Source organism: Pteropus medius, unplaced genomic scaffold (assembly GCF_902729225.1).
Source record: "Pteropus medius unplaced genomic scaffold, Ma_sr-lr_union100, whole genome shotgun sequence".
Classification (NCBI taxonomy): domain Eukaryota; kingdom Metazoa; phylum Chordata; class Mammalia; order Chiroptera; family Pteropodidae; genus Pteropus; species Pteropus medius.
The window spans coordinates 936,063-961,739 of record NW_024342647.1 but is presented as its reverse complement, the minus strand read 5'-3'; the positions used below and the strand labels follow the sequence as shown (position 1 = coordinate 961,739).

Here is a 25,677-nt window from a genome sequence, read left to right as displayed (position 1 = left end):
TTCACCTCACAACAGTTTCCAGACAACGTTTACAGTTGGACCTTGGGAACCGCCTGGCCCCACCCCCTTACTCCATGGCCAGGGATACTCATACCTAGAGAGAGCAAGTGAATTTCCTAAAGTGCACAGCAAGGCCTCCAGATGCTACTCCACCACGTGTGAGGCTTCGAAAGTACTCATCTAAATCAAAATGATTTTAGTTATTATTAAACCTAAGGCCTGGGAGATTAAGATTAAGGAACTTGGCCATGGTCAGACTCCTAGTTTGTTCTGATAGTGTAGTCTTGGGATAGTCATTTCCCTTTCTAATTAGTTTTCCCCCACTGCAAAATGGGGAACGGCACCTTCTCTGGTCTTCCCAGGTCTAGTTTTCTGCTAGTTGAAGCTTTGATTTCAAGATCTGGTGAAGGTTTTGGTCTATCAGTTGTGTATCCTAAAGTGGGGTGCTTTTTGACGTCACTAGTGCAGACGTCACTAGTGCAGATATTGGGACATAAAGAAAGAAGCCTTTGGACCCTTTCTCTCCCCAAGGAAAGGGTTTTGTTAACAATGTTGCAGTTGGACGTAAAAGGTGTCCTAGAGCATCTCAAACTTACCCTGCACACAGATCCCCTGGGGATTTTGTTAAAATGCAGGTTGCAGTTCAGTAGGTCTGGGATGGGGCCTGAGACTCTTCATTTCTAATGACATCCCTGGTCATTTAGATGTTCTAAATCCCCTGGTCAGGACCCAGACAAGAGCTCAGATCTCATAATGTCTTATCTTTGAGGTTCTTTCTACCCATCATATTTGCCTCCTTCTTTTCCCAACACCGAATTGAATGATTTGTTCCACAGCCATGAGTTTCTAGAATCTGAACAGCCCTTGAAAGATTTTGCTACCTAATTGCGGAGCAAGGTAGGGCCCTTTCTTAGGAGACAGTGACTCAATAGGAAGCCATCCGAAGGGGGAGAAATACGTCTGAAGGACCTCACATTTGGCTGAAACATTTCCACCCAAAGTTCTTATACTTAAGATTATAAACATTATTCTCTAACTACTGGCTGCAAACTACAGCCCTGGGGAAGCCACTCTGAGCTAAGAATGGTTTTACATTTTTAAAAGGTTATTAAAAAAAACCCCCCAAAACCCAAAACCAAACAAAGAAGAGTATGCAAAAGAGAGGGCATGTGGCCTGCAAAGCCTAAAATATTTCCTGCCTGGCCCTTTACAGTAAAAGCTTGCTTATCCCTAATCTAGAGCAACCCAAGCTTTATGTTTTCCTCTAGGGCAAGAAGCCTAGCCTTATAGCTTGAAATTTATTGAGATCAAGATATAGGGGAGGCAGCCTGACGGGGTGGAAATTGCCCAGACATATTGACTGTGTGACCTCGAGCACATGACTTCACCTCTCTGAGCTTGTGTCCTTCCTTCACAAAATGGGGACAATAGATGCTTGGCAGAGTTATTGGCGAGGGTGAGAGATGATATATGTAAAGCGTTTTAATACTTGGTAGGTGCTCAGAAAATAACTTATCTTTGGAGTGGCTGTTTGAACCCTTCTGGCATTACTGGACAGATACCATGTTTCTCTCACCAAATCTGCAGGTCCTCCCAGTGAGCTGGGTGCAGTCTTTTGAGAGGAAAACACCTCTGCTCTAGCCGCTCCCACCCCACCCCCAGGGCAGAAAGCCTTCAGCCACCTAGACTAGACAGATGGGGTTCCTGGTGGCTTGCACAATTTCACTAACGGCAAGCTCTACCCGAAGGCTAGCCTTTCCGCTGACGGTCAGCTCTGACTATTAGAAAGTGCCTCCTCCTCCTGCTTTAATTCCGCAGACAGGCACTCAGCGAGCCTGGGCTGGGATCTGAGTGCTGGAAGGAACCGCCCCTCTTTATGGCTCCATCTGGGGCGTGTGGGCGATGGACTAGAGTCCGTGGTTTGTGAACCTTGTTTTCAAGCCGCTGCAGCTTTAAGGTCCAAAATGGAAAACAGACCAATCTGGAGTTAGCTGGGGCTGATTCTAAACCCAGCCCAGTTTGAAACTGGGGCTTCCAGTGTCCAAATCCTGGGAAAGAGTGTAATGCTCTTTTGTTCCCCATAGATGGCAGCACCTGTAGTCTCGGTCACCTCTGTGTGACCGTGTTACAAGAGCATGAGTGTGTGCACGTGTGTGATTCACTGGTTTCTTTTGTGACTCTTGAGCCGTGGTGGCCCCAGCCCTAGGCGAGGCATTGAGATACACGGGAGAGTTAAATTTAGGGTCTAGGGGGGAAGCTGACCTGGAAGCAGACCATAATATGGTGTAACAGGGAAAATGAGAGGTCTGTGGGAGCTCAGAGGAGCTCAGCCTCAAAGGGGAAGGGGAGGCTAGAGAAGATTTCCTGGAGGAAAGCAGAGCTAGATTGTGAGTGGAAGGAGAAAAGAAAAACAGGGATGAGAGAGTTCCAGAGCAGAGGAAGCAGGATATGCAAGGATCACACGAGGACTTAAGGGACAGAGTGCAGCTGTGTCTGGCTGGGGCGTGGAGGGGCGTGGGTGGAAGGCAGGAACTGGTGAGAGTCCAGGCTCAGGGGGCCGATGGGGGCAGATCATAAAAGACGTTGAGAAGTTCATTAAGGATCTTGGCCTTTATCTGGGGGCCAAAGGGAAACATCCATGGTAGAGTCTGAGCAGAGAAGTACTGTGGTCTGGGCTTGCTCAGAGGAGACTGCACGGCAGGGGGTGGTGTAGAGAGGAAGCGGGAGGACCATTTAGGAAGCACTGCACTCACCCAGGCGAGAGGTGCCGCTGCCTGAGCCGAGGTGTCGGCAGTGCCAGTGCGGGTGGGGAGAGGAGGGTGCATTTGGGTAGAACCAGCAGGACACGGTGGTGTCGGAGGCCCGAGTGACAGAGCCGGGGAGGTTGAGAAGGGTGATGCCCAGGCATCCGGCCTGGCCCAGTCTGTGGATGAGGATGGTGGTGCTGTTGCCAAGATGGGGAGCACTGGGAGAGGGGAGCAGGATACACTTGGAAACGAATGCAGCACTGCCGGTGAGGAGATAGGTATGATTTGGAGGGGGCTAGACCTGAAAAGCTCATCCTCTCACAGAGTTAACAGAAAGCGAGAGATAATTAGACATTGGCAGGAACTCTGCTTTGATCTGTCCCGTGGAACCAGGAAGTTTTGGTGGAACTCGGAGGAAGGCCCACAGAGGTGGCATTTAGCACCAGGTCCCAGGGCCTGGATAAGTGCCCAACTTCTTTTAAGATCCCTTGCCGTGCACCCGTGCCGCTCACAATGCCAAAATCCACCAGGAATGCCTGGGTCATTTATTGTCAGCTGAGGACAGGGCTCGTTTGTGTCTGAACCCCAGGAGCCTGCAGGGCCCCATTGCATTTGGGAACGTGGACTCTCTCTTTAGCTTAGGAGAAGCTAGTTTGGGCAGAGAAATTCTCTAGCGTAGGCAGGGAGCCAGCTTACACGGCTGTCTTGGGATGTAGATGACTACATAATCCTGGGGCCGAGGTAGGCTGGCCATTTACTTGGTCATCTTGCGTATACCCGCTGGTCATGTGCCAGGGCTGAAGCTTCTCAGGCAAAGCAGTCTGGTGGCACTTACAGTTTGATGGGGGAGAAGGACTTGTCGCCAGATCATGATAATAAAGTCCTGCAAAAATAGAGCAATGTATAGAGGTGAGATTATGGCATGTAAATAGCTTAGGTTCCCAAATTGCACAAGTACAGGATGAGAAAGATAATTTCTAGAAAAAGACTTAGGGACTTAATTAATAATCAGAGTAAATATATGCACTGTTCAAAGCCCTTGATATATTTGATCTCATTTAATCCTCATAATGACCCTATAGGTGGGTTCTAACATAATCCCTCTTTTACGGAGAAGGAAACAGACTCAGGTGCATTGGCTTGGTCAACGTACATAGTTAGTTAACTGAAGGACCATTTTGTCTAACTCCAGGATCCTGAACCACAGCTTTGAAGTTGATTGTAAGCTGAATTCAGTCATGCAATAGGGTTACCTTAAATGCTAATTTGACTTTAGGCTGGATTAATAGAGGCATGATAGAGCTTCGGATAGAGTTTGTCTAAATGTCTAATTCTGGATCTTATGCTGTCAGAAGGAGTAGGGTTCATTTGGAGTAGATCAGGGAAGGGGTGAGGGAGCTGGACGCCTTGGTCTCAGGAAGAGCTGGAGGAAAGGGGGTGTACGGTTATAGAAGACTTGAGGGGCCCCAGATCACTGTTTTCAAGTCTCCAAGGAGCCATTGGGAAACAGGGTGACAGACATGTTCTGGGTAACCACAGAGGCAGAGCTAGGACCAGTAAGTATAAGGCATAGAGGAAGAGATTTTAGCACATCCTAATGACAATTTTTTTTAACCAGCCGAACTCTCCAACAGAAGGCCTTGAAACCTTGGCAGAAAGCGAATGTCCCTTTGTTGTAGACATGCAAGTAGGGGACAATGTGATGTTAGTAGTGGGGGCTGGGAAGGAGTGAAAGCTTTTGATTTGACCAGATGACCCTGAGCCCTTGACACTGAGAGTCTTGGCTCTTTATTTACAGGTGGTGCTGATAGCCAGCCTTCTGTCTTCTGCCTTGGTCCCAGCACCTCCCCCTGGAACAGCCCTCTTCAGCTTCGCAGACCTGCAAGGTAGGTAGAACAGTGCAAACACCCTTCGCGTCCCCCTAAACCCTCTCTGGCTGCCCAGGGGAGTCTGGAAAGGACAATGGAAGCAGTTGCTGGTCGCCACAGTGGATTCGAAGGTAGTTTCTGCAGTTTTCCTAGTAAAGCTCAGAGTACGTTTCTGCCTGTTACCTCATTTGTTTCTCACCCTCCCTTGAGAGGGCGGCTAGGCATTGGGGATCCTGTGGGGAAGAGGCCAGGACTGGGCTGGGTGCCAGGGTGCCTGGGTCCCCACCTAGCTGGGCTTCTTGCTGGCTGTGTGACTGTAGGTCAGTTGCTTTTCCTGTCAAGGCCTCTGTTAGTTCTTCTGTAAGGGAGCGGAGTCCCGGTGAGGAGGAGGTGGAGGAATTCTCCCTGCGGGCTTTGGAAAGGTGAGGAAAGCTGGGGTGTGGCTGCCAAGTCTGGCCTGTTGACTGTAGGAGGAGTACCTGAGAAGTGTGAGTCATGGGGCAGGTGGATGAGTCATACCCACCTGAGGACGACCGGCAGAGTGGGGCCCACCTGACTATCAAATTCACAGGTGACCTGGATTCACAGGTGACCGAGATGCAGGGGGTGAGGTGCAGAGTCCTGGGCTACAAAGCAGGAGACTTTGGTTATGGCCCATCTTGGGCCTTGGTTTCTCTGCCTATAAAATGGGTGTGTCGGTCTCCCCAACACCCACCTAACAAGTTGCTGTGAGGACTGCACAAGCTCGTAGGTGCCAAAGGACTTTGCGAGCTGTGAAGCAGGAAGGATCACTGCTAGGGGACCCTTCCACCGTCAGCACAGAAGCGACTTTCTAATAGAACTGTGCCGAGAGCCCAGAAGACACCCCTCCAGCTCATGACATCACTTTGGTTGCCAAAAAGAGAAGGGGCAGAATGCCTTCGGGGCTTACTCATCCACTGTGTCCGGCTGGTTTCCAGGGGTGACACGATCAGTCGGAGCTGTTCCTCTTTTCCAAAGCTTAGCTGAAAGGGCCTTCCGATGGTCTCCAGAATGCTTTGTCCTCAAAGCCAGAATTCCTAGAAGGCCCCTTGGACCTACAGAGGGGACTTGTCCCACTTCAGCCGCAGCCCATGCGTTCTGCTGCCGAAGGGGCAGCCCTCACGCCGCCCAGGCGGGAGCGATGGGGGCCGGTCTTCGTTCTTAAGCCCCAGCTTTTGGAATCGAGCCCTGACCACTCCAGCTCCCAAGGCCGAATCTCCTCGAAGTGACCCGTCACCCAAAAGAGTGTCAGGCTCTGTCGATGCTTCTGGTAACAATGACCCAGGGACCTGTCTTCTGCCCTCCTCATTTGTGCAGACCCTGCAGGGCCAGGCTGATTCAGGCCCAGCCGAGTGCCTGTTAAGTAAGCTTGGCTTGCCCCCCACTGCACTGTGCCCACCTCACGCCCACCTCCACTGAACTCGGGCGAAACCAAGGAGGCCCCAGTGAGCTCCTGCTTGTCAAACTCCAGGGGCGTTGCCTCAGAGCTCCATGCGCCACCTCTCAGGGGCAGCAGATACCTTCTTCTAGAAGCTCTCTGGGAGGCTGCACCATCCAGTTGATCTCCGACTTCCCTGATCTTCTTCGGGCCTTGTTTTTCTGCTTCTCACGTTCGCCAGGATTCTGACTCCCTTCTTAAGTCTTGAGTTAAATCTGTAGGCTCCCTTGCTCATTGACTCATTCATTCATTTATTCATGGGTGCATTTGCTTGACAGACATTTAGGCCCGGAACTGGGTGTCGTAGAACAAGTTTTCCCATCCCTCAACGGTCTTACAGTCCTGGGCCTTGCAGTAACTTATTACCCACTTAACAGATTCATTCTTTTTTCAGCTGTGAAGGAAACCACCAGAGTTATGAGAGCATCTGGGATCGGGTGGGTGTGATGGGGGTTCTGTCAGGGCAGATGAGGGAGGCCTCCCGGGAAAAAACGCCGAGATCTGAAGAGGGGACGGAAGGTGGCTGGGAGAGCAGGGAAGGGAGCCCCCAGGCAGAGGGAATGGCGTGTGTGAGGCTCTGAGGCGGGACGCCGCATGCGGACTTGCTGAGGGACTGAAAGGAGGGAGAAGGGCTCGGAGACCGGACGGCACCTCGGTCATGGATGGCACCTCGGTCATGGACGGCACCTCGGTCATGCGAGCCCGTGCTCAGAGTTTGGGTTTTATCCTAGGCCACTGGGGAGCTACTGGAAGTTTTAAAGCAAGGGAGAGATTTGCCCAGACTGGTCAACCCCAAGGGTGTAATGTCTGCTTCTTCCACACCGTGGCGTCCTGACGCTGTGCCTCAGCGCAAGGCTTGGTCTTGGGCAGTCCTCAGAATGCTTCCCTTCTGTTGCTGAACATGGAGAGGGGAGGAGAGTCAGACCCACCCCGCCCTCGGAGATCCAGAATTATGGTGGCTGAGCCTGGAGTGAATTGTGACAAGTGCCAGGGGCTCCAGGAGCCAAAGAAGCCTTTTCCTCCACTGAGTCAGGAGCTAGGCTGAGAGGGTGCACGGGGCATTCCAGACAAGGGGGTCGAGCGTGCCAAGGCTTAACCACCTGGAGCTGCTGTGCTTGGGGCTAGTGAGCAGTGCGGCTGAAGCTGGGGTGTGGGGTCGAGGTGGGGAGTGGCAGGAGATGACAGGGAGAGCTGCGAGAGGCACTGACTGCCACTTCTTGATACTGTGAGTGCCAGGGAGCCATGGACAGCTCTTGAGCAGAGTAGTTTGATTCGTAGGATTCGAGAGAGGAGGGTGGGTCAGAGGGGGCCATGCTATAAGCTGGTTGGAGAGCATGAGTATAGCTGGGTAAAGCTTTGTCACTCCTACCTGCCTACGCACACACAGTAAAGTACTCTGTACCCCTTTCTGTCCCCTGCCCTTGCTGGGTTATTCCCCCATTGATTGGCTCACGAGAGCCGCCCAGCACCATTTCACGGCGGCACTAAAGTCTGGTTATACCCTGGGCTCCAGAAGCAAACAGGGCTGCGCCTGAAGCATCGCTCTGGCCCTGACTTGCTGTGTGGTCCTCGACACTTCTCGTAACCCTCTCAGCCTCAGTTTCCTCATCTGTGAAATGGGAGTGATTGTAGAGTTGTTGAGGATTACGTGATGAGGAAGCGAAGTCCTAAGCACACGCCTGGTGCGTTGGGATGGCCCAGGTGTCTTTATTTTCCTGTGAGTTGGTTACAGCCAGGCCATGTTGTAATCCACCCCGTGGGGAGTCCTTCTCTCTGCAGCCATAAATCTGTTATTTGAACTGAAAACAAGATGTTCCGGGCAGCCCCAAAGGAGGCCTCTAGTGGGACTCTGAGGGGTTTGGCAATGCCCACGGGGGTCTGCCACAGGGCTGGGCGAGATCTCATTTGTCTCTTCAGCTCCAGTGCTTAGCACAAGGCTGGCCTATCACGCTTCTCATCAATACTAAACAAAACAGTTTCAAATTAAAAAAAAAAGTCATAGACCTTGAGCATCATCTCATCAGCACCTTCCTCTGATGGCTGAAGAATCTGGGACCCCAGGAGGGACAGTGACCCACCCAAGGTCACCCAGCCCTTAAGTGGCAAGGCTTGGAACTGCCCATTTCTCCCTGGCTCAAACATTTATTGCAATTCCAATTTTTAAAAAATGCCAATAATTCAAATTTCGAGTTAACTGAGAACGAGATAACGACGGAATGGGTATTTTGGGTATGGGAGCTCCCAGACAATTCCAGAGAGCATCCTGGCTACAAACGCCCTAAGTCAGGGGTCCCCAACCCCTGGGACACGGACTGGTACTGGTCCATGGCCTATTAGGAACTCGGCAGGAGGTGAGCGGTGGGCAAAGCTTCACCTGTATCTGCAGCCGCTCCCCAGCACCAGCATCACCGCCTCAGCTCCACCTCAGATCATCAGGCCTTAGATTCTCATGGGAGCACTGATCTCTGGTGCCAAAAAGGTTGGGGACCGCTGCTCTAAGGGTATCATCCGGCCTCTGTAGTTTTCATTTGGGGAAACTGAGACCCACAGAGAGGTAGTAGCTCACTCAGGGTCCCCAGAGAGTGGGAAGCGGAGAAGGACAAGGCCCACTTTCAGTAATAAGCACTAGGTGGGCGGCTCTTCCCCCAGCCCACTGCCTCATGTTTAAAGAAAGTGAATTAGAGTGTGAACAATAGTTTCCTGAGGAAGTTTTGGTTTTTAATTGTGTCAAGGAGAAGGACCATTTCCGGAACTGTGCGTACCCATGTGACGTCTGTGGAGTTGGGCCTGGCACAGCTATTTCAGACTCAGCCACAGGGCCCTATTTATAGGCCAATGTGATTAAGTTGATGTGGTCAGGAGAGGCCTGCCTACCCTCTGCTCAGCCCAGCTATGGCCGAGGAAGAGGCCCTCGGGGGCGATTCCGACCCATGGGTGAGTAGCAAGGGATCTGGGGTTGTCCCTGAAGCCTGCTCGTAGGAGAGGCTCCAGGGAGGCCTTCAGGGAAGACCCCGTCCCAGTCCAGCCGCCAGCCAGAAATGAAACCAGTCCCCATCCTACTCTTTCCCTGCTTCAAAATCCTCTGCTGCCTCTAATCAGTCCAGGACTCCCAGCATAGGCTCCTCCCCCAGCCTCGTGTGTGCGGTCTGCTCTGCGGGCACACCTCCCCGGTATCTGCACTTCCCTGTTCGGGCCACACCTCTGAGCCTTTGCTTTTGCCGTTCCTTCCACCTGACTCGCCTGTTCCTAGTTCACCAAAAACAAACCTCCATTCATCCTCTAAGGCTCTGCTCACATGCTCCTCCTTGGTGGCTTGTCGTGTCCTGGGCGCTCTCTGCTTTGTGCGCCCTCTGCCCAGAGCCTCTAGAGCAATCACTCGAGTTCATGTGTGCTGCCCACTCGGCCTGACATTGAGGGAGAAAAGGAGAGGCATTTGCGGTGGAGCACCTACTGTGGCCACGTACTTTCCGTGTGTGGTAAGACACGATCTGCATGCCACTCCACATCATAGGTGTGTTTCCAGGTGCATAGGAGTGAGAGTAAGTCTTGGAATTCAGATAGCCCTGGAGTCACACTCTGCCCTGCACTTCCTAACAGTGCAACCTTGGGCTGAACCTCTCTGATCCTCAGTTTCCCTGTCTGTAAAATGGGACTGATGCTACCTATGGGTTTTGAGGAAGCCTTATCAACAGGAGAGCTTATAAGTATTTATGTTGCCTGGTCCACAGGAGCTTTTATGTGCAATGGTAGGTGTTATTTACAGGTGAGGGAAACTGAGGTTCAGTACAGGGCAGCACCTTCTCTAGGGCCCCACACGAGAGAGCTGCCTAGAGGAGAGAGCAGGTCTTGGTCCTGCTCTCTCCAACTCCACCCCGTGTTCTCTTCCCATCCCCTCTCCTAGCCCCCTGGGCCTGTTCTGTTCCCCAGATCTGGAGAAGCTTTGTTTGGAGATTGTTTTTCCTAAGAAGTTTCTCCTGTGATGCCACGGGATGACTCAGAGCCCTGAGTCACCAGGAGGCTGAGGGCCAGGGAGGAACAGGGACGGAGGAGGGAGGGAAAGGAGGGAAGGAACAAGAAAGGGGATCCCAGTTCCAGCCCTGGCTCTCACGCTGCTTGATCAGCTAGGTCTGGCAAGTCCCCTGTCCTGCCTAGCCTCGGTTTCCCCAAGCGCAAAGAGATGATGGGCTTTGATAAGTTGTTTCTAGTCCAGGCTGAGCCTCAAAATCCCCGGTTGCCGGTGCCACCCTGCCCTGACCTGCAGACTCAGAGGCTGCTTGTGGAGCCTGGGACTCTGTGTTTTCTGGAGCTCCCCAGGTGGTTCTCTTTTACACCTGGTCTGCAGAGGTGTTTGGGGAACAGAGCCGCTCAGGGCTACTCCCTGCTGGGCCTCAGAGCTGTTGCTTAGCCGCTGCTCCACCATCTCCATCCACTATCTCGCAGAAAGTCGCTTCTCTTGCTGAATGCTTTGGCGGGGCCGTGCACTGGAAATGCATGGGCTTTTCCCCCTCTCTTTTAAACAGCTTTATTGTAGTACAATTTGCATATATTGCAGAAGTAAATTTATATGTAACTTACATACATATAATTCACCTGGTTTAAGTAATTCAGTGATTTTAACAAACTTATAGTTATGCCTCCTTTACCACAATCCGGTTTGAGAACATTTTCATCACCCCTAAAAGATGCCTGTGCCTGCTTGCTGGCCATCTCCACACTCACCCCGTAGCCCGCCACTAATCTTCTCTCTGTCTTTCTGAATGCCCAGACCTGTGGGCACCTTCCAGCTTCACTCTTTCTGGCTGTGTGACCTCATGCAGGTTATTGCCCCTCTCTGAGCCTTGGATTTCTCCCCTGTAGGGGAGGGGACAATCATATCCTCCTATAGCTGATTGTTTGAATCTCACCAATGTGATATTGTCTGATGCATATTAGAAACTGGGATGTGGGAGCCTGGCCTGTGGTACAGGAGGCATAGTCCAGATACTCGGGCACAGTGGTTACGATACGAGCAAACATTTTACAGATACTCTGTGCCAGGCACTGGGCTGAGCACCTGAAATGCATTATCTCTTTTAATCCCCACAACAACTCCTATTATACGGGTGTTAATATCATTTCTATTTTATAGTTGGAGAAACCGAGGCATTGGGAAGGGAGGTCACTTTTCCCAGGTTGCATAGGTAACGGTAGGTAGAGTTTAGAAACTGTCCCAGAGTCTGCTTAGCCACCGTGCTACAGATGAGAATCATGGCTTGAGTGACACCAAGGACAAGGTGGATCCAGGACAAGGTCTATGGCACACACTTTCAAGGGGCAGGACCTGATAACGGTGGACATGGGATTCCAAGGATCGTATGTAGTACAGAGTGCAGCATGCAACAGAGGTGACATAGTGCATGGAGCACGAGCCAAGGTGTAAGTGACCTGGGACGTAGTACGTGGAACATACATCGGGGTACACATGCAGGACAAGGTGTGAGGAACACAGGGCTTGGTGCGCAGCACAGAGAGAATGGCATATGTGACGCTGGGCATGGTACAAACAAAGTATATGATGCAAGGACAGTACCCAGGATATAGAGCTTGAGATTCAGCGAGGGGCACTGGGGGACCCTTTTCATGTCAGTGCCTGGGGCCCCAGCATGCAGCAGCAGGAACCAATTTTCTCCTTTCACAAAGGCCTCTCTCTGTTTTGCTTCCTCCTCCCTGTCTCTTCGGATGCCAGAGAGTAGGCGTGTCCCAGAGGAGAGGGGCCCAGAGTACCCCCCAAGACCCCACCAGCTCAGACAAGGGTCAAAGCTTGGGGCCAAGTTCATGGCTCAGGAAGAGCCTGCCGGGCCCCCAGATCCCGTCTCAGAGGCGGCCGTGAGCACCAGTGTTGGCTGAGCTGACGCCGGGGTAATTTTCCTATAAGCCGTCCTCCCTCCCTCCCTCTGCTGGCTGTGAGCGGCTGCATTCCAGTGGTTAGGGGAGAGTCAGCACTGCGGCTGGGGTGGGAGTGGGGAGGGTGGGTGGAGGTGAATGTAGGAGGCAGAAATTAGCAGGCTGGCGGTTCAGTTCGTCAGCCCTCCTGGCACTTGTCACTTACTCCCTTATCTTGTCTCATCTGCACAAGAGCCCCCAGTGGCCTAATGAGACTGAGGCTCAGAGAGGCTAAGAGCTTGTCCACGATCACATGGAGTCAGAGGCAAAGCTGAGGCTAGACCCCAGCTCTCTTGGATGCAGGAAATTGAAGATGTATAGAAGCAGGGTTAGATGGTGCAGAAGATGTTGTTGCAGGGGTCAGCAAGTGATGAGGCCACAAGAGCATGGGGCACCAGATCGTGGGGGGCCTTAAGCGCCAAGCGGCTTTTGGTCTGCACAGGGGGCCATGGAAGGGTCTTAAGTAGGGAATGATGCAATCTCTGTGGGTAATGGGAGCATCGAAGGTAGTGAGGGAGCTGGTACAGAGATTCCAGAGGAAAAATGGGGACCCTGAACCAGGACAGCGGCTGGATTGTGAGGGTGGGGAGTGGGTATTTTATAGGGGACAAGTGGGGTCGAGCACCCCAGCTCTGGCCTCAGCCCTTACGTCCTATCCTGGTAGGAGGGCTGTGGGTAGGCCCTGCCTCTAAGAGTGTCCCAGAGGGTTCCTGAAGCCCCCAGAGGGATAGGTACCGGAGGAGGGTGCTGATGACTGGTGTCTGGACAAGGGGAGGCCGGGAGCACACCTGGGGAGAGAACACAGCACTGTTCTGGTTCCCTCTTGCATGCCAGGCGCTGTGTTTTCTGTGCTGGATCCTGTTTAATTCTTCCAGCTGGTTACAATTTTCCTCTGTGCTGGGAAAGGAACAAAAGCTTTCCAGTCCCAGACTTCTGTTTATGTTTAAGAGGGGAAAGTCTTTTATTAAAATGAAAAGGATTAGTAACAATGAACATACCTTTGAATCTCTGGAAGTTCTATTGTATTTAAGAGCTCGAGGTAGATTTCAAAGAATCTCTAATCATGAGGTAGTATTTGGAGTTTTTCCATAACATATTTTTACTAGTATCGAGTTCTGGCAGGCCTATGACACAGTCTGGCTTAGAGACATTGTCACTTTCCCAGAGTTACCCAGGTGGTAGGTGGTATGGTTGGGATCGAATGGTGACTCGAGCCTTTGTTCTTTTGGGTGCAGGCAGACCAGAGGAGAGGGGAAGGCGTCATCAGGAGAGACTCATGGCAGGGGTGGGAGGCAAGGTGGCCTCCTTAGGTGCTGGTTCGAGGCCCTCTCCTGAGATGCTTCCTCATCCCTGGCATCAGCCACCACCCTGAGTCTGGCTGGGACCCCCAGCCTTCCCCTGCTTTGGATGCAGAGAAACAGAGGTAGAGGTCAAGGGTAGGTATGGGGGCCAGTGAGCTTTATGTGTGCAAGGCCTGGACACATTCTGGGGGCTCATCTTTGGATATTATGATTATTGAGCACCTGCTGTTTGCCAAGCACAGTGCCCAGAGCTCTTTCAATCCTCCCAGACCCACTATGGGGTGGGAATCATCACCCCATTTTACAGAGGAGGAAAGTGAAGTGCCATAGGAGGGCCCCTTGCCCAGTTCCGCCACCCCACCATGGTAGGGATTTGTGCTCTGTCCAGACTCACCCCAGACATTCCTTGTACTCTCTTGGCCAGAAGGTCATGTACCCCTCACCCCACTGGTTATTTTTGGCATCCTGAGTTCATGGAGCCTTGGGCCCTGCTCCTGGGGGAAGGAAACTGGAAGTTTAAAACATTTATTGTATGCCAGGTATGGTCCTAGGATCTTCCACATTTATAGTCTCATTCAATCCTTTCTGTTCTCCTTTGAGAAAGGCATTTTTACCCCAAGTTCACACATAAGCAACTTGAGTCTCAGAGAGAGAGAGAGAGAGAGAGAGAGAGAGAGAAAATTACCCAAGCCCCCAGCTAACAATAATCCTAGCTTCCTTTCTAGGTGCATACTCTGGGCCCAACACTGTGCAAAGCCCCAAATACATTTTAAATTCCCACAATAACCCTAGGGAGAGGTATAATCCTTGTGTTACAGATGAAGAAATGGAGGCTCAGAGAGCAGAAGCAGCTCGCTCAAACCACACAGTTCGGAACTGGTAGGTCAGGGATTTAAACCCAGATTTTCCTGGCAGGGCCTCTTTCCACAGTGATGTACATTGTTTTTCTCCCTCTTGGAAAGCCATGCGCTCTATGGAGCAGGGAGCTGCCTCCTGTGGCTCCTGCTCATAGCGGCTCTGGCTGGGGCATCCAAGGCCCTGCCTTCACGGGAGGTTTGCAACTGGAGACCTGTCTTTCTGCTGATCCTGCGGCCACAGCACTTTTAGTTAGGCCTCTCCGTCTTGCTGCTGATTTGTTTATGCCTAGGCTTCTGTATCGGTGGGCTGCGGGGTGCCAAGGGGGGCTAGGGTACTGTTGTTTGCAGCTATTTGCAGCCCAGATGCTGGCCCACCAAGCTTCCCAGGACCAGCTCCTTCCCCAGGGAAGGGGAGACAGGCTGTGAAGTAGGCCCTGGCAGGCAGGGCGCTGGGCTTGCAACCATGGTCAAATCTGGCTGCTTCCAGGGCACGGGGTCAGGAAGTGGCAGGGCTTGGCCCCCTCTGAATGTCCTGTCCTGGCTCTCAGCACTAGGTGGGGTTGCCTCCAAAAGCTGGGAAAGGGCCAGTGGCTTCGGTCCCTGGGATAGTTGGCCTCCTGAAGGTGGTTTCAGCCACGCCCCACTGGCTGTCTCCCCAGCAGCTGTCCACACCCAGGATTGACTAGGCCAATGCAGAGATCCAGCTGGCCCTTACAGGGGAGCCCTGTCATGTCATGGAGACAGGCCTCGGCTCTGGCCTGGCCGCCAAGAAACCTGGGTTCTAGGTCTGCTCTGCCAAAGACCTGCTATGTGACTCTGGGAAGTCATACTCCTGTTCTTGGTGTCACCATCTACAAAGAGAGGATGGACGAAAGAACATCGCTGTAAACGAGTTCTCCTCTGCAGTGCATTCCAACGGTCTCACCCCAGGGCTCCCAGTTGCTCTGCAACTGGGCACCACTATCCCTCTTTACAAATGAACGACCCAAGTCCCCGAGAGGTAAAGTAACTTGATCCAGGTGACACAGCCCAGACCCGAACTCAGGAATCTCCCTGTGCAGTCTGTGACCTTTCTCCTGCCCCATTACTGCTGAACGAGGGCCGCTGCAAAAAAAAAAAAAAAAAAAGACAATTCATGAAGAAGGGTGCTAACTTTTGAGGAGCTCCTACTGTGTGTCAGGCCTTGGGCCTCCTCGCTGCTAGGCATCATTCTCCCCAATTTATAGACAAGGAAACCGAGGCTCTGATCGAGAAACAGAGCCACCCAAATTCTAAAATATGTGTTCTTTCAAGTCCACAGGGCTCTCCAGACCTTCCTGCAGGCCTTTCCAGCTTCACTGCGTTTTGTAACTTGCTTCTCTGTTTACTGACCATTGTCCCAGTTAGCAAAATCCTGGGCCAGAGGGGAGGGTGTTCCCAGGAGGACCCAGAGAACAGCAGTGAGCCAGAAAGCAAACTAGCTCCGGAGAGGGCTTCCCAGGAGTGGCCGGCTGCTGGGAAATCAAGAACAACAGTGTTTGGGGTGAAGAGAAAAGAACAGGGCGGGGTCTTCTAGGCCAGCCAAGGCATTTTGTACATTGTGGCCAGGGGCGGAGGGTGAGGCTGCCTTGTCCAGTCTCTGGGAGCTGCCCTGGGAGGCCCAGAGAGACACGGAGACTAGCCTAAGGTCACAGAGGGGGCAGGGTCGGAGCTGGTTGTGGGGGTCCTGGGTGCAACTATAGAGCGGAGACATGGGCTGTACAGCTCCTTACTGTGGCAGACACTGAAAAGCTGCCTACTCTGTGCGTGGCACTAGGCAGGAGCCAGGAACTCCCAAGATCAGAGAAGGGCAGGGACAGGGACGTGCTCACAAGGTGAGTGGTAGCAGAGCCAGGCTGCCTCCCAAGTCATATAAACCATGCCTGACCTGCGTGCCTACGCGTGGCAGAGTGTCACAGTCCGTCTTCCACTCAGTGGCCATAGCCTAGGGGTCTTCCTAGGACACGTCTTCATCCTGAGTGCTCATGCAGGTGTGTGGAGGGCTGGAGGGCTTTCCCGGTGCAGCCCCCTCCTCCAGCCCGGGAGGTGTGGTGGGGTCGGTTGCCCCAGAGACTCCTTCTACTTGACGTGGCTTGGGCTTGACTGGCTTAGCAACTGCAACCCTTTACCTGGAAAGCACACTGTTGCTCCCTGCCCAGGCCAGATGGCACCAGGGGGCCCCGTTTGATCTCCCCAGACAGATCTCGGGGACTGGAGCCAGCCACACTTGTGTTTGAATCTCAGCAATGCCTCTTTCCAGCCGAGTGACCCTGAGCAAGGGACGAACTTCCCTGGGCCTCAGTTTCCCCATCTATAAAGTGGGAACTTTAATGCCTGTTTCCCCTGGTCACTATGAGGAGACTTAGTCTTGGACCTCCTTCTCCTTCCCTCCCTCTTTTCTCCCAGAGATGTCTGGGCCCAGGGGAGAGTTGGCATGCTACCACTGGGGGTGGCAATGCCGCCTCCTGCAGGTCACGGGCCCCGGACAGTCAGATTCAGAAGGACCTGGAGAAGTGACCTGGTCCAGTGCCATTGTACAGATAGGAACCTTGTGGGAAAGTATCTGGGAATGCCGGAGCTGGGGACAGCAGAGGGACCTACCCCATCTTCTGCAGTGGAGACCCTCAGGCCCAGAAAGGGGCAGTGACTTGCCCCAAATCACCCAGGTCGTCAGTGTTAGAGCCAGGCCTAGCACTGGGGCATCTTCCTTTCCATCCAGGGATCCTTCTGTTGCACCCAGATCCTCCCCCTCTCCTGAACTCATACACCCTCTTCCAGGCGGGGAGCAGCATAAGACCACGTTGCCCCATCGCAGGCTGCACACATCACTGCCCTGCAGTGAGAGTTTCCTGGCTATGGGCTCTGCAAGGGTGAGGGCCAGGGCCCATTCACCACCTCTAGTGCCAAGGGCCCGGGCTCCAGGGCGGCAGCAGGCAAAGCTGCTGGGCCTTTCTGATCATTAACCTGAAGGCCAGGGGCACTGGGCTAGTCAACAGACCCTGCGGCCCAAGGCCAAGCCACAATGGCCCTCTGTTAATCACCAACCGGGGAGGTCAGGGCCACACTCTTCCAAGAAGGAGCTGCTCAGCTGGGCCGGTTGCCAGCTCAGGTTCACTCTGGGGGCTGGGATGACAAGGGAATTTCTTCTTCCTATTTATCCATTGTCCATTGAGCAGCCATCGCTCTCTATTTTTAAAAGATATTATTTCTAGATCCGTGTTTGATTAAAAAACAATTACATTCGATACATACTTGCAAATGGTTTCAAACCCTACAGCAAGCTTTTTTTTTAAGTAAGTGTATTCAGGTACAATTTACATACTATAACCATTCACCCATTGTAAGTGTACAGCATGCTGATTTTTAGCAAATGTTTAGGTTATGTAATTAATCATCACCATGATCCAGGGTTGGAACGTTTTCATCACCCTGAAGTGTTTCCTCCTGCTGACTACAGTGATCTAGGGCTCACTGCAGCCTCAGGCAGCCAGGCAGTGTTTGAGAGGGAAATTCTCCTCTTTGATCCTTTTCAAGCAAGCCACATTAACAGTTTGCTGTTTGTCCTGCTTGACTTTTTAAGGATGTATACAAAAACAGACACTCCTTATTAAAAAAAAAAAAGATAGGAGCAGCAAAGGTCGTTAGTATTAATTTATTGCTTTTTTGCCCCCGAGGCAGATCTCTCTCTCTGGGCTGATTGAGTGCCTACTATGTGCCAGGCACAGTCAGATCTGGCTCATTCTGTTTTCACAGCTTCAGAGTGGTCCATTGTATGGCAGCTCCGTAATTTATTTAACCAGGACACTTGGGTCCTTTCCAGTTTTCTTCAAACAAAGCTTCAGTGAACATCCTTGCACATATGTTTTTGTGTTCCTTTGTAAATAATTCTGAAGGAAGTGGATCCGTTGTTGCATTGTGTGTTTTGAATTTGGACAATGAAATTGCTATCCAGAGAGGTGAAGCTGGTTTATATTTCCATCAGAGCGTATGATAACTGTGGAGTTTTTATAATTCTCCAGATGCCTTGGGAGAGAGAAGAGCACTTTGAATTTAGGCCTGAGCTGGGCTCCGCAGGCCCAGGCCTAGACGCATACCCTTGAGAACTCTGGCACCTCTCTGTGGCCCCCCGCAGATGCCGAGATAAAGTTCACTCTTCAGTGTGATTCCTGCCACCCTCTCCAGCCTCATCTCCTCTCGCTCCCTGTGTTTCAGATGGACCCCTCGTTATTTGCTGCACGTGGCTCGTGTTGGCTTGCCCTTCGCCCATGCCGTTCCCTCCCTGAAAATGCCTTTTCTTCTTAATTTCCCTCCTCCCTGTTCTTCAACGCTGTGGTCACAAGTTCCTTTCTCCATGAAGTCTTCCTGTAATTCCTGCAATCTGAATCATCTCTGTGTGTGCGTGGTTCCTTAGCCCTTCATTTGTCCCCTGAAGTAGAAGAAAGTTGTGGAGGGTGAAGGGCCTTACACAAATGTAAGGCTGGTTCGATAGAAGCTAGGCTCTCGGAGGAGCTGGGACGAGTGACTGTCGCTGTGGGGAAGGGGGTGGAGAACTCTCCTTTACCGGGTTGTAGGCCAGGCCATTTCCACACGCACAGACTGATCTAATCCTCAGCAACTGCTGTGCCCATTTCGTAGATGAGGAGACTGAGGTACAGAAAAGGAAAGTAACTTACACACCTTAGAGGTGGGAGTCAAAACTGGGTCTCTGCCTCCCCGATTCCCTCTACCGTGTCGCACCAGGCCGTTGGGAGAGGAGGGGATCTGAGATACAGAGAGAACTAGGAAATAGATGAGCCGGGTCCGGCAGGGTCGAGGGGAGGGAAGGGAGATTGGTGAGACTAGGGGGGTCTGAATGGCACTTCTGGGAATGGGGAAAAGACTTAAAGCCTTGTCTTTCCCCGGGGGAGCCAACAGATCGGACCCAGAACTGAAAACAAAACAAAATAACAAAACAACAAAACAAAAACAAAACCCAAAACTATAAGAAGCGACAGGGCTTGCTATTTAAGACATGAAGATAAACATTGAAATCATCAGTTCCTTATCCCCGGGGATAAGTAAGTGGGGTTGGGAGGGAACAACTTTGTACGAACATGTGAATTTAAGCTTTGAAAAATAAGCTTTTTAAAAATAAAAACTTTTTAAAAAGAAGGAAAGAAGGGCAGTCTTGAGTAAAGTAGAACCTGCCATCTCAGGAGTTGGTGGGTCTGCAGGCCCCTCCCTAAGTCCTATTTGCTCAGGGGTCCAGTCTGCCCCTAGCTGTGCCACCCAGACTGTCTGAGTTCAAATCTTGGCCATACCATGTCCTCGTGGTGTGCAGGTGGCTTAACTATTCTGCACGCAGTTTTCCTCTCTGTAGAATGGGCCTGTTAATGTACCCACTGCAAAGACTGCTATGAGGCGTGTCGAGCCTTCACTAAAAGCTGGAGATGTTAGGTGCAGAGTGGGGAGGGGTTTTGCCTGGTGCACACAGGAGGCTGAGCTGGGCTCCCTGTCATTCGCGACTTCGCCCATTTAACGTGCACCAAGTTAGCGCCTGCTGTAACCCAGGCCCTATACTTGGTCTCCGCCAGGAGCTGGGGTGAAGGGGTGGCCACACACAGTCGTGTCGGTCCTGGTGGGAACCCCGATGTCTCCAAAGTTCGGGCCAGATTCCCGCCCCTTCTGGGCCTGCTGGGGCCCAGCCCTGCCCCAAGCCCTCCCAGATGGGCGGTCCCGGCTTCGACGGGATGGGCGGGCGACTACTTAAAGTTGGCGACCCGGAGGCTGCAGCTGCCGACTGGGTCCTCTGCCGCAGTCGCCGCCATGACTCTGCACCGCTCCACGCCCGTGCTGCTCGGCATGCTTGTCCTGGCTCTGTGCGTGCTGTCGCCACCGGCCAGCACGGCCACCGCGTCGCGGGAGGCGGCCCAGACACCAGCGTCCCAGGGGCGGGTGTCCCAGGCACGGGTGAGTGCCCAGGGGAACTGGGGGCTCCCGGAGTAACTCTCTATTGTAAGTTCTTGCAGATACAGCGCTAGGAAAAGGGGAGTAATTCAGGTCTAGAATGGAAAAACTGTTTTGTTGCTTTGTAAGTATCTCTTGCTGCCTCCGGGGCTCCTGTGGATGGGGGTGGGAGCCTCGGGGACCTGGCTGTTTCTCTTCCCTAGAGGCTAACCTCACCTTGGCGGGATTTCTTTTCCCTCGCTGCCTTCTGATTTCTGACCCATTCCTGCCGCCTGATTTCTCCTTTCCCTCTTCTGATTTCTTCCATTTCGGATTCCTCTTTCTCGTCCGATTTCTCTCTCCCTCTCCAGTATGTTCCCTCTTTTTGTCTGATCTCACCTCCCTTGCTTCTCGTCATCACTATGATTTTCTTCTCCCCTCTCTGACATCTCCTCTGCCCTGTCTGGTTTCTCCTCTTCTCTCCTGTTTTCCTTTTGTGTTTTTCCATCCCTCTGCCTGAGTTCTCCCCGTCTGGTTTCCTCCACCAGGTCTGTCCTCCGGCCAGGTGACCTGTGCCTGCTGATGTCTGCCCTTTGGCCCCAGGCTAACCGTCCCACGCTACTCCATCTCTAGCCCCTGTGCATGTCTGATGGCCTTTCCCCCACCCTCGACTACCTCATCTCCAACAGGCTCCTACAGACCCCGGCTGCATCCTCTGCCTTTTCCAGGAAATGGAATTTGGGGGTGGGGCGTTGGGGGGCAGGAGGGAGGAGGCAGACAGCTCAGGAGGCCACTTGGGCTCAGTAATTTAGGCCTTCCTTGGGGATGTGATGGGGGTACGGATGGGGCAAGGGAAGCCTTCCCATTTCCAAAGAGCAAAAGCAAACAGGCTGTGTGACCCTGGGCCAGTGCCCTCCCCAATTTGGGCCTCGGTTTCCCTATCTGCAGAATGGGGTTGGATGACGAGCTCTCTGAGGACCCTTCTAGTTCTAAGGGCCACTGAGAATGCTGGAAGAGAACATGCTGAGCCCCTGGGGACCCCCACATTTACCATTTAACATGCGGAGGGGATCTCCCCATGGCTCCAGAACTCGTGTTCTTGGAGCTTGGGGCAATTCCTGGGTCCTTGGCAGAGTCATTTCACTCCTCTGTGCCTTGGCAGTTCCATCCGATCGACACTCAGAAGGGACTTAGGGAGAAGGGACTTAGGGCCGTCTGTACCCCCATCACCGGAGAGCTGAGTAGGAGAGACAGACGCTTGCCAAGGACAGGGTTTGGAGCCTAAACTCTGCCCTGTTTGCTCACTCATCAAGACAGGGGTCATACGAGGGGCTAGACTCGCTTTGGGGGTGGGAGAGTCAGAGGCTCAAGTGGGATGCTCTTGGTGCTGGAAACCACCCTCCCTCGTGCCCCGGGGTCTCTCCCCATGAGGGCTCCGGCGCCCGCTCAGGCTGCGCCCCGTCTCTTCCAGCCCGGCAGCATGGTGGTGGAACACCCTGAGTTCCTCAAGGCAGGGAAGGAGCCTGGCCTGCAGATCTGGCGTGTGGAGAAGTTCGACCTGGTGCCCGTGCCCCGCAACCTTTATGGAGACTTCTTCACGGGTGACGCCTATGTCGTCCTGAAGACGGTGCAGCTGAGGAATGGGAACCTGCAGTACGACCTCCACTACTGGCTGGGTGAGGCCAGCCCCATAAAGCGCAGACCTCAGAGCTAGGGTCCCCAGGCAGCACCCAAGGGAGCTGAGTGACTACTGAACATCGAGTCTGTGCCAGGCACTTGGCTAGTGGTCCGTGTTCCCAGACTCTAGAGCCAGCTTGCCTGAGTTCAGAGCGCACTTCTGCCTTTTGGCAAGTCGCTCAGGTCCTCTGTGAAGCAGACGTGTTGGTAGCGCCACACCACCTCACTGGGGTGTTGTGATGGTTAAACTAGTTAGTGTGACATTCAGAACTGGGGGTGACTTGGGGACACTGGATCTACTCCACAGCTCCCTGGTTTCCCAGCGGCAGCCGTGCCCCAGTTTACCCTTCAGAATCGGGAGCCTGCAGCCCCCGCCACAGTTCTGTGTGACTCTGTGGGTCCTGCCCTGTCACTGAGCCTCGGTTTCCTAACCTGTGAATTGGGCCAATGCTCCCAGGCCTGACTTCACGCTCAGGAGGGCTGAGAGTGAGTGCAGAGGAACGAGTAAGAGAGGCGAGGGTAGGGGAAGGCGTCAGAGCCGGGAGGACTCTGAGAGACCATGGAGTCCAGCCCCCACCTCCCCGTCATACAGATAGATTAACCGAGGTGCACAGAAGGCAGGGGTTTGCCTCCTTCCACAGCCAGGCCGGTGCGGTGCTGGGGGCTCTGGACTCCTCCATGGGAGGCTGGGGCTGCTCTCTGGAAGCCAGGCTAATGCTTCTCTGACGTCCCCTAGGCAACGAGTGTAGCCAGGATGAGAGCGGAGCAGCCGCGATCTTCACCGTGCAGCTGGACGACTACCTGAACGGTCGGGCCGTACAGCACCGTGAGGTCCAGGGCTTCGAGTCGGCCACCTTCCTGGGCTACTTCAAGTCTGGCATCAAATACAAGGTTGGTCCCGGGTGCAGGGACTGATGCACCAATGGCAGGACTCATTCATCTTTCAGCCTTGTGGGGTAATGTTGGCAGACAGGTCAGAGCTCAGCCTGTGGAGTTGGCCAGCCCTGGGTTTGAATCCTAGACCCTTTCTAGCTAGCACAAATCACTCCCTCTGAGCCTCTCTTCCATAAGATGAAGAGGAGAAAATTCCCCATCACTTCACAGGGTTGTCTTCTTAGCCCCAGCAGCATGGGGTGAACCACGGGTGGGCCCCTCACTTGCCTGGGGCTTTGGCCTAGATCTGTTTCTGCACTCCTTTGTTCTTAGACCCTGCCAACAGAGGACCCCATGTTAGGTATTTGAAAGGACATCCTTGATTACATCCTTCTTTCTGTCATTAGAATCAGTCCCTCTTAAGCTTGAACTCTGAAGAGTCTGAGCCAACACAGATCTTTCCTCCAGCCCCTAGCCAGGTGGGGCTGAGCAAAGCCAATCTAGGAGCCCTGAGAGTTTGTGCCCTAATATGTTGTGTGACTTCTGGCAAGCCACTTGGCCTCCCTGAACCTCTCTTTGCTCTCCAGTTACATGAGAGCAAGTTGCACCTGTCTTTCAGGCCTGGGGAGAGGATTTGGTGAAGGTGTAGCTGGGAAATACCTTGCACAGGGCTTGGCACCTTAGAAGGACTCAGGAAACGCTGTAGTTTTGCAAAGCTGGGCTTCTCTTTGGTCAGGATAAGGAGGGGACCACATGCTTTGATAGCCAGATGGACCCTAATGTCAGAGTCCAAAGCTCTTATTTTAAGGGTTGGAGGGGAAATTGAGGCACAGAGAGGCTAAGCAACTGGCCCAGGGTTACACAGCAGGTCAGTGCCGGAGCTGGAACCAGAACCCCGATCTCCTGACTCCCAGCATTCTTTCCACTGTACCAACCTGCTTCTCAAGTCTGTGCTGCTGATGTTTTGTGTGACCTTATGGAAGTTATTGTGCCTCTCCGGGCCTCAGGGTCCTCTGTGTCAACAGGGAGATGCCCCTGTATGCTCAGGTGAGGCACAGGGAATTGGATGATGGGAATGAGCTAGCTAGACTGAGACAGCAAAGGGGAGGGTGTATCCTGAGAACAGAGCTTCAGCCCTGGGCTGGGCAGAGCTGGGCTGGATTCCCTGGAGCCTACCAGCGCCCCCTGTCTGTCAGTTCACCCATGCTCACAGCTCCTGCTGAGCTGTCCAGCTCTACCTTCTTCATATAGCTCCTTCTAGGGCCTTGGTACCTTGAAGAAGAAGTGAGAGGATTGAGACCCAGACCCCTGAGCTGAAGAAGGATTAGGTCTTTTTGCAGCTCCTAGCGCAGGAAATGAAAAGAACACTTGACCAGGAGCTGGAGAGATTGAGATTCCGGTCCTAAGGCCACCCCTCTTACCGCTGTGAGGCTTTGGGCCAGTTGTGTGCTTGTGGGTGTGTGCTTTCACATACTCCCCATTCGTTATTCATTCAGCAAACATTTATCAATTATATAACAATTGTGCCTGCTGATTGTTGCCATGTGGACAAGTTAAGCACCTTATACAGCTGGAAAGTGGTGGAGCTGGGATTCAAATCTGGGTGTGAAGGGCTAGCGCGGAGCTGGTTCAGAGTGGCCATTTCAAAGACCCCTGGTCTCTGATCTTAGCTCAGATAGAGCCTAGGAATCTGCATGTTTAACAAGCCTCCCCCACCCTCTGGGGATTTTTCCAGGGCGGTCTTGAGCCATACTCTGAAGAATGCTCCAGGGGTCAGGTTCCCAGTCAGGCCTGTATTTGGGACTTCAGTCCTGAAAGACCTGGGCTCCTGGTGGAAATGTGAGGTCCGAGGCAGGTCCTGTTTTCCACCTTCTACAAGTCCTCCAGCTGCCCCCGCACTCGGCAGGCCCAGCCCAAGGTTCTTGGTCTGGTATCCTCATCAATTATAGATCCCTAAGGAGCAGAGCTTGTTATGCAAGACTTGTTCCTGTGAAAGCCTGCACCTCAGAGCCAGTTCTGTCCTTGGGTGTGAGAAGGGGCAGGGAGGGGACAGGAGCTACTGGAAAAGGCTACCACAGAGCCTGGCTCATCTTGTTTTGCAACCACCAAATCCTTTTAAAAGTTATTGCACTTTTCAGAATCTGTTGATTTTTCCTTCTTCTTGACTCTCACACAGAACCCTAGAGACCCCTTGGGGCTGGGTTACTTGAATCCTTTGTTCAAATACTCTAGGCCGAGCTGAGTCCTAGAAGCCCCTGGCCCCAGGGAACACTTTAGGAAACTCACTGAATTCTTTGCACCCTTCCTGTCCTCATTCCCATTTCTTAGACAAGGAACTCTGGGTTTAGAGGGTAGAGGGGACCAGCCCCAATCACTGTGTGTGTTTTTTTAATAAAAAGTCAAACATTTAAAAAACATACATCTTTAGTTTTTTTTCCTTCTTCTGACTACTAGAGTGATACATGTTGATTGTGAAATGTCAAATGTTATAGAAATATAGGTTTTAGAAAGTAAAAGCCCCCATGATTCTACTCTTGGGGATGTACCCCAAATGGTAGATAATTTATATATATATATATATATACATATCTATATGTATATGAACATATAGATATGTATATTCATATTGATATAGAATTTATTATACATATATATTATCACTTTAATTTGGAAAGTGTCTTTTAAAACAGTTTATCTTATTGAATTTTGTTCAAATAATTTGATGCCGATCTCTGCCCACCTAACGATCAGACCGTACAAAGCAACAACAAAGCCGAAAGAAACAAAGCCTATTATAATACAAATAGTAAAGAATGGTAAAAATTTCAAAAAATCCTGCCCTCTGAGCTTGGAGATTCTAATGTCTTCTAAGATCTTGCTTTTATTTTTTGGTTAACTAGTCTTTTCAAGTCTAATTGTCTTGATTAGAGGAGCTAATTAATCAGGAAATACATGCTGGTGGATCATTAGAAATCAAGTATTTTATAAATTCACATACAGAGAATTTGTTGGAATTTGTGACATAAAGAT

The 25,677-nt window shown here is 52.2% G+C and overlaps 1 protein-coding gene across 3 annotated transcripts in view; it reads left to right on the top strand.

Annotated features, from left to right (window-relative positions):
• GSN (gelsolin) overlaps positions 1-25,677 on the top strand; it is a 51,695-nt gene that overhangs the window by 6,127 nt on the left and 19,891 nt on the right. The window contains exons 2-5 of one of the 3 annotated variants that reach the window (XM_039866722.1): positions 4,546-4,633; positions 20,172-20,242; positions 21,569-21,773; positions 22,511-22,665. In XM_039866722.1, coding sequence (XP_039722656.1) covers positions 20,219-20,242; positions 21,569-21,773; positions 22,511-22,665 — 384 coding nt within the window. In that variant the 5' untranslated portion in view covers positions 4,546-4,633; positions 20,172-20,218. Of the gene's footprint in view, positions 1-4,545; positions 4,634-19,969; positions 20,122-20,171; positions 20,243-21,568; positions 21,774-22,510; positions 22,666-25,677 lie in introns of all 3 variants that reach the window. The other 2 variants (XM_039866721.1, XM_039866725.1) reach the window with 2 other exon arrangements.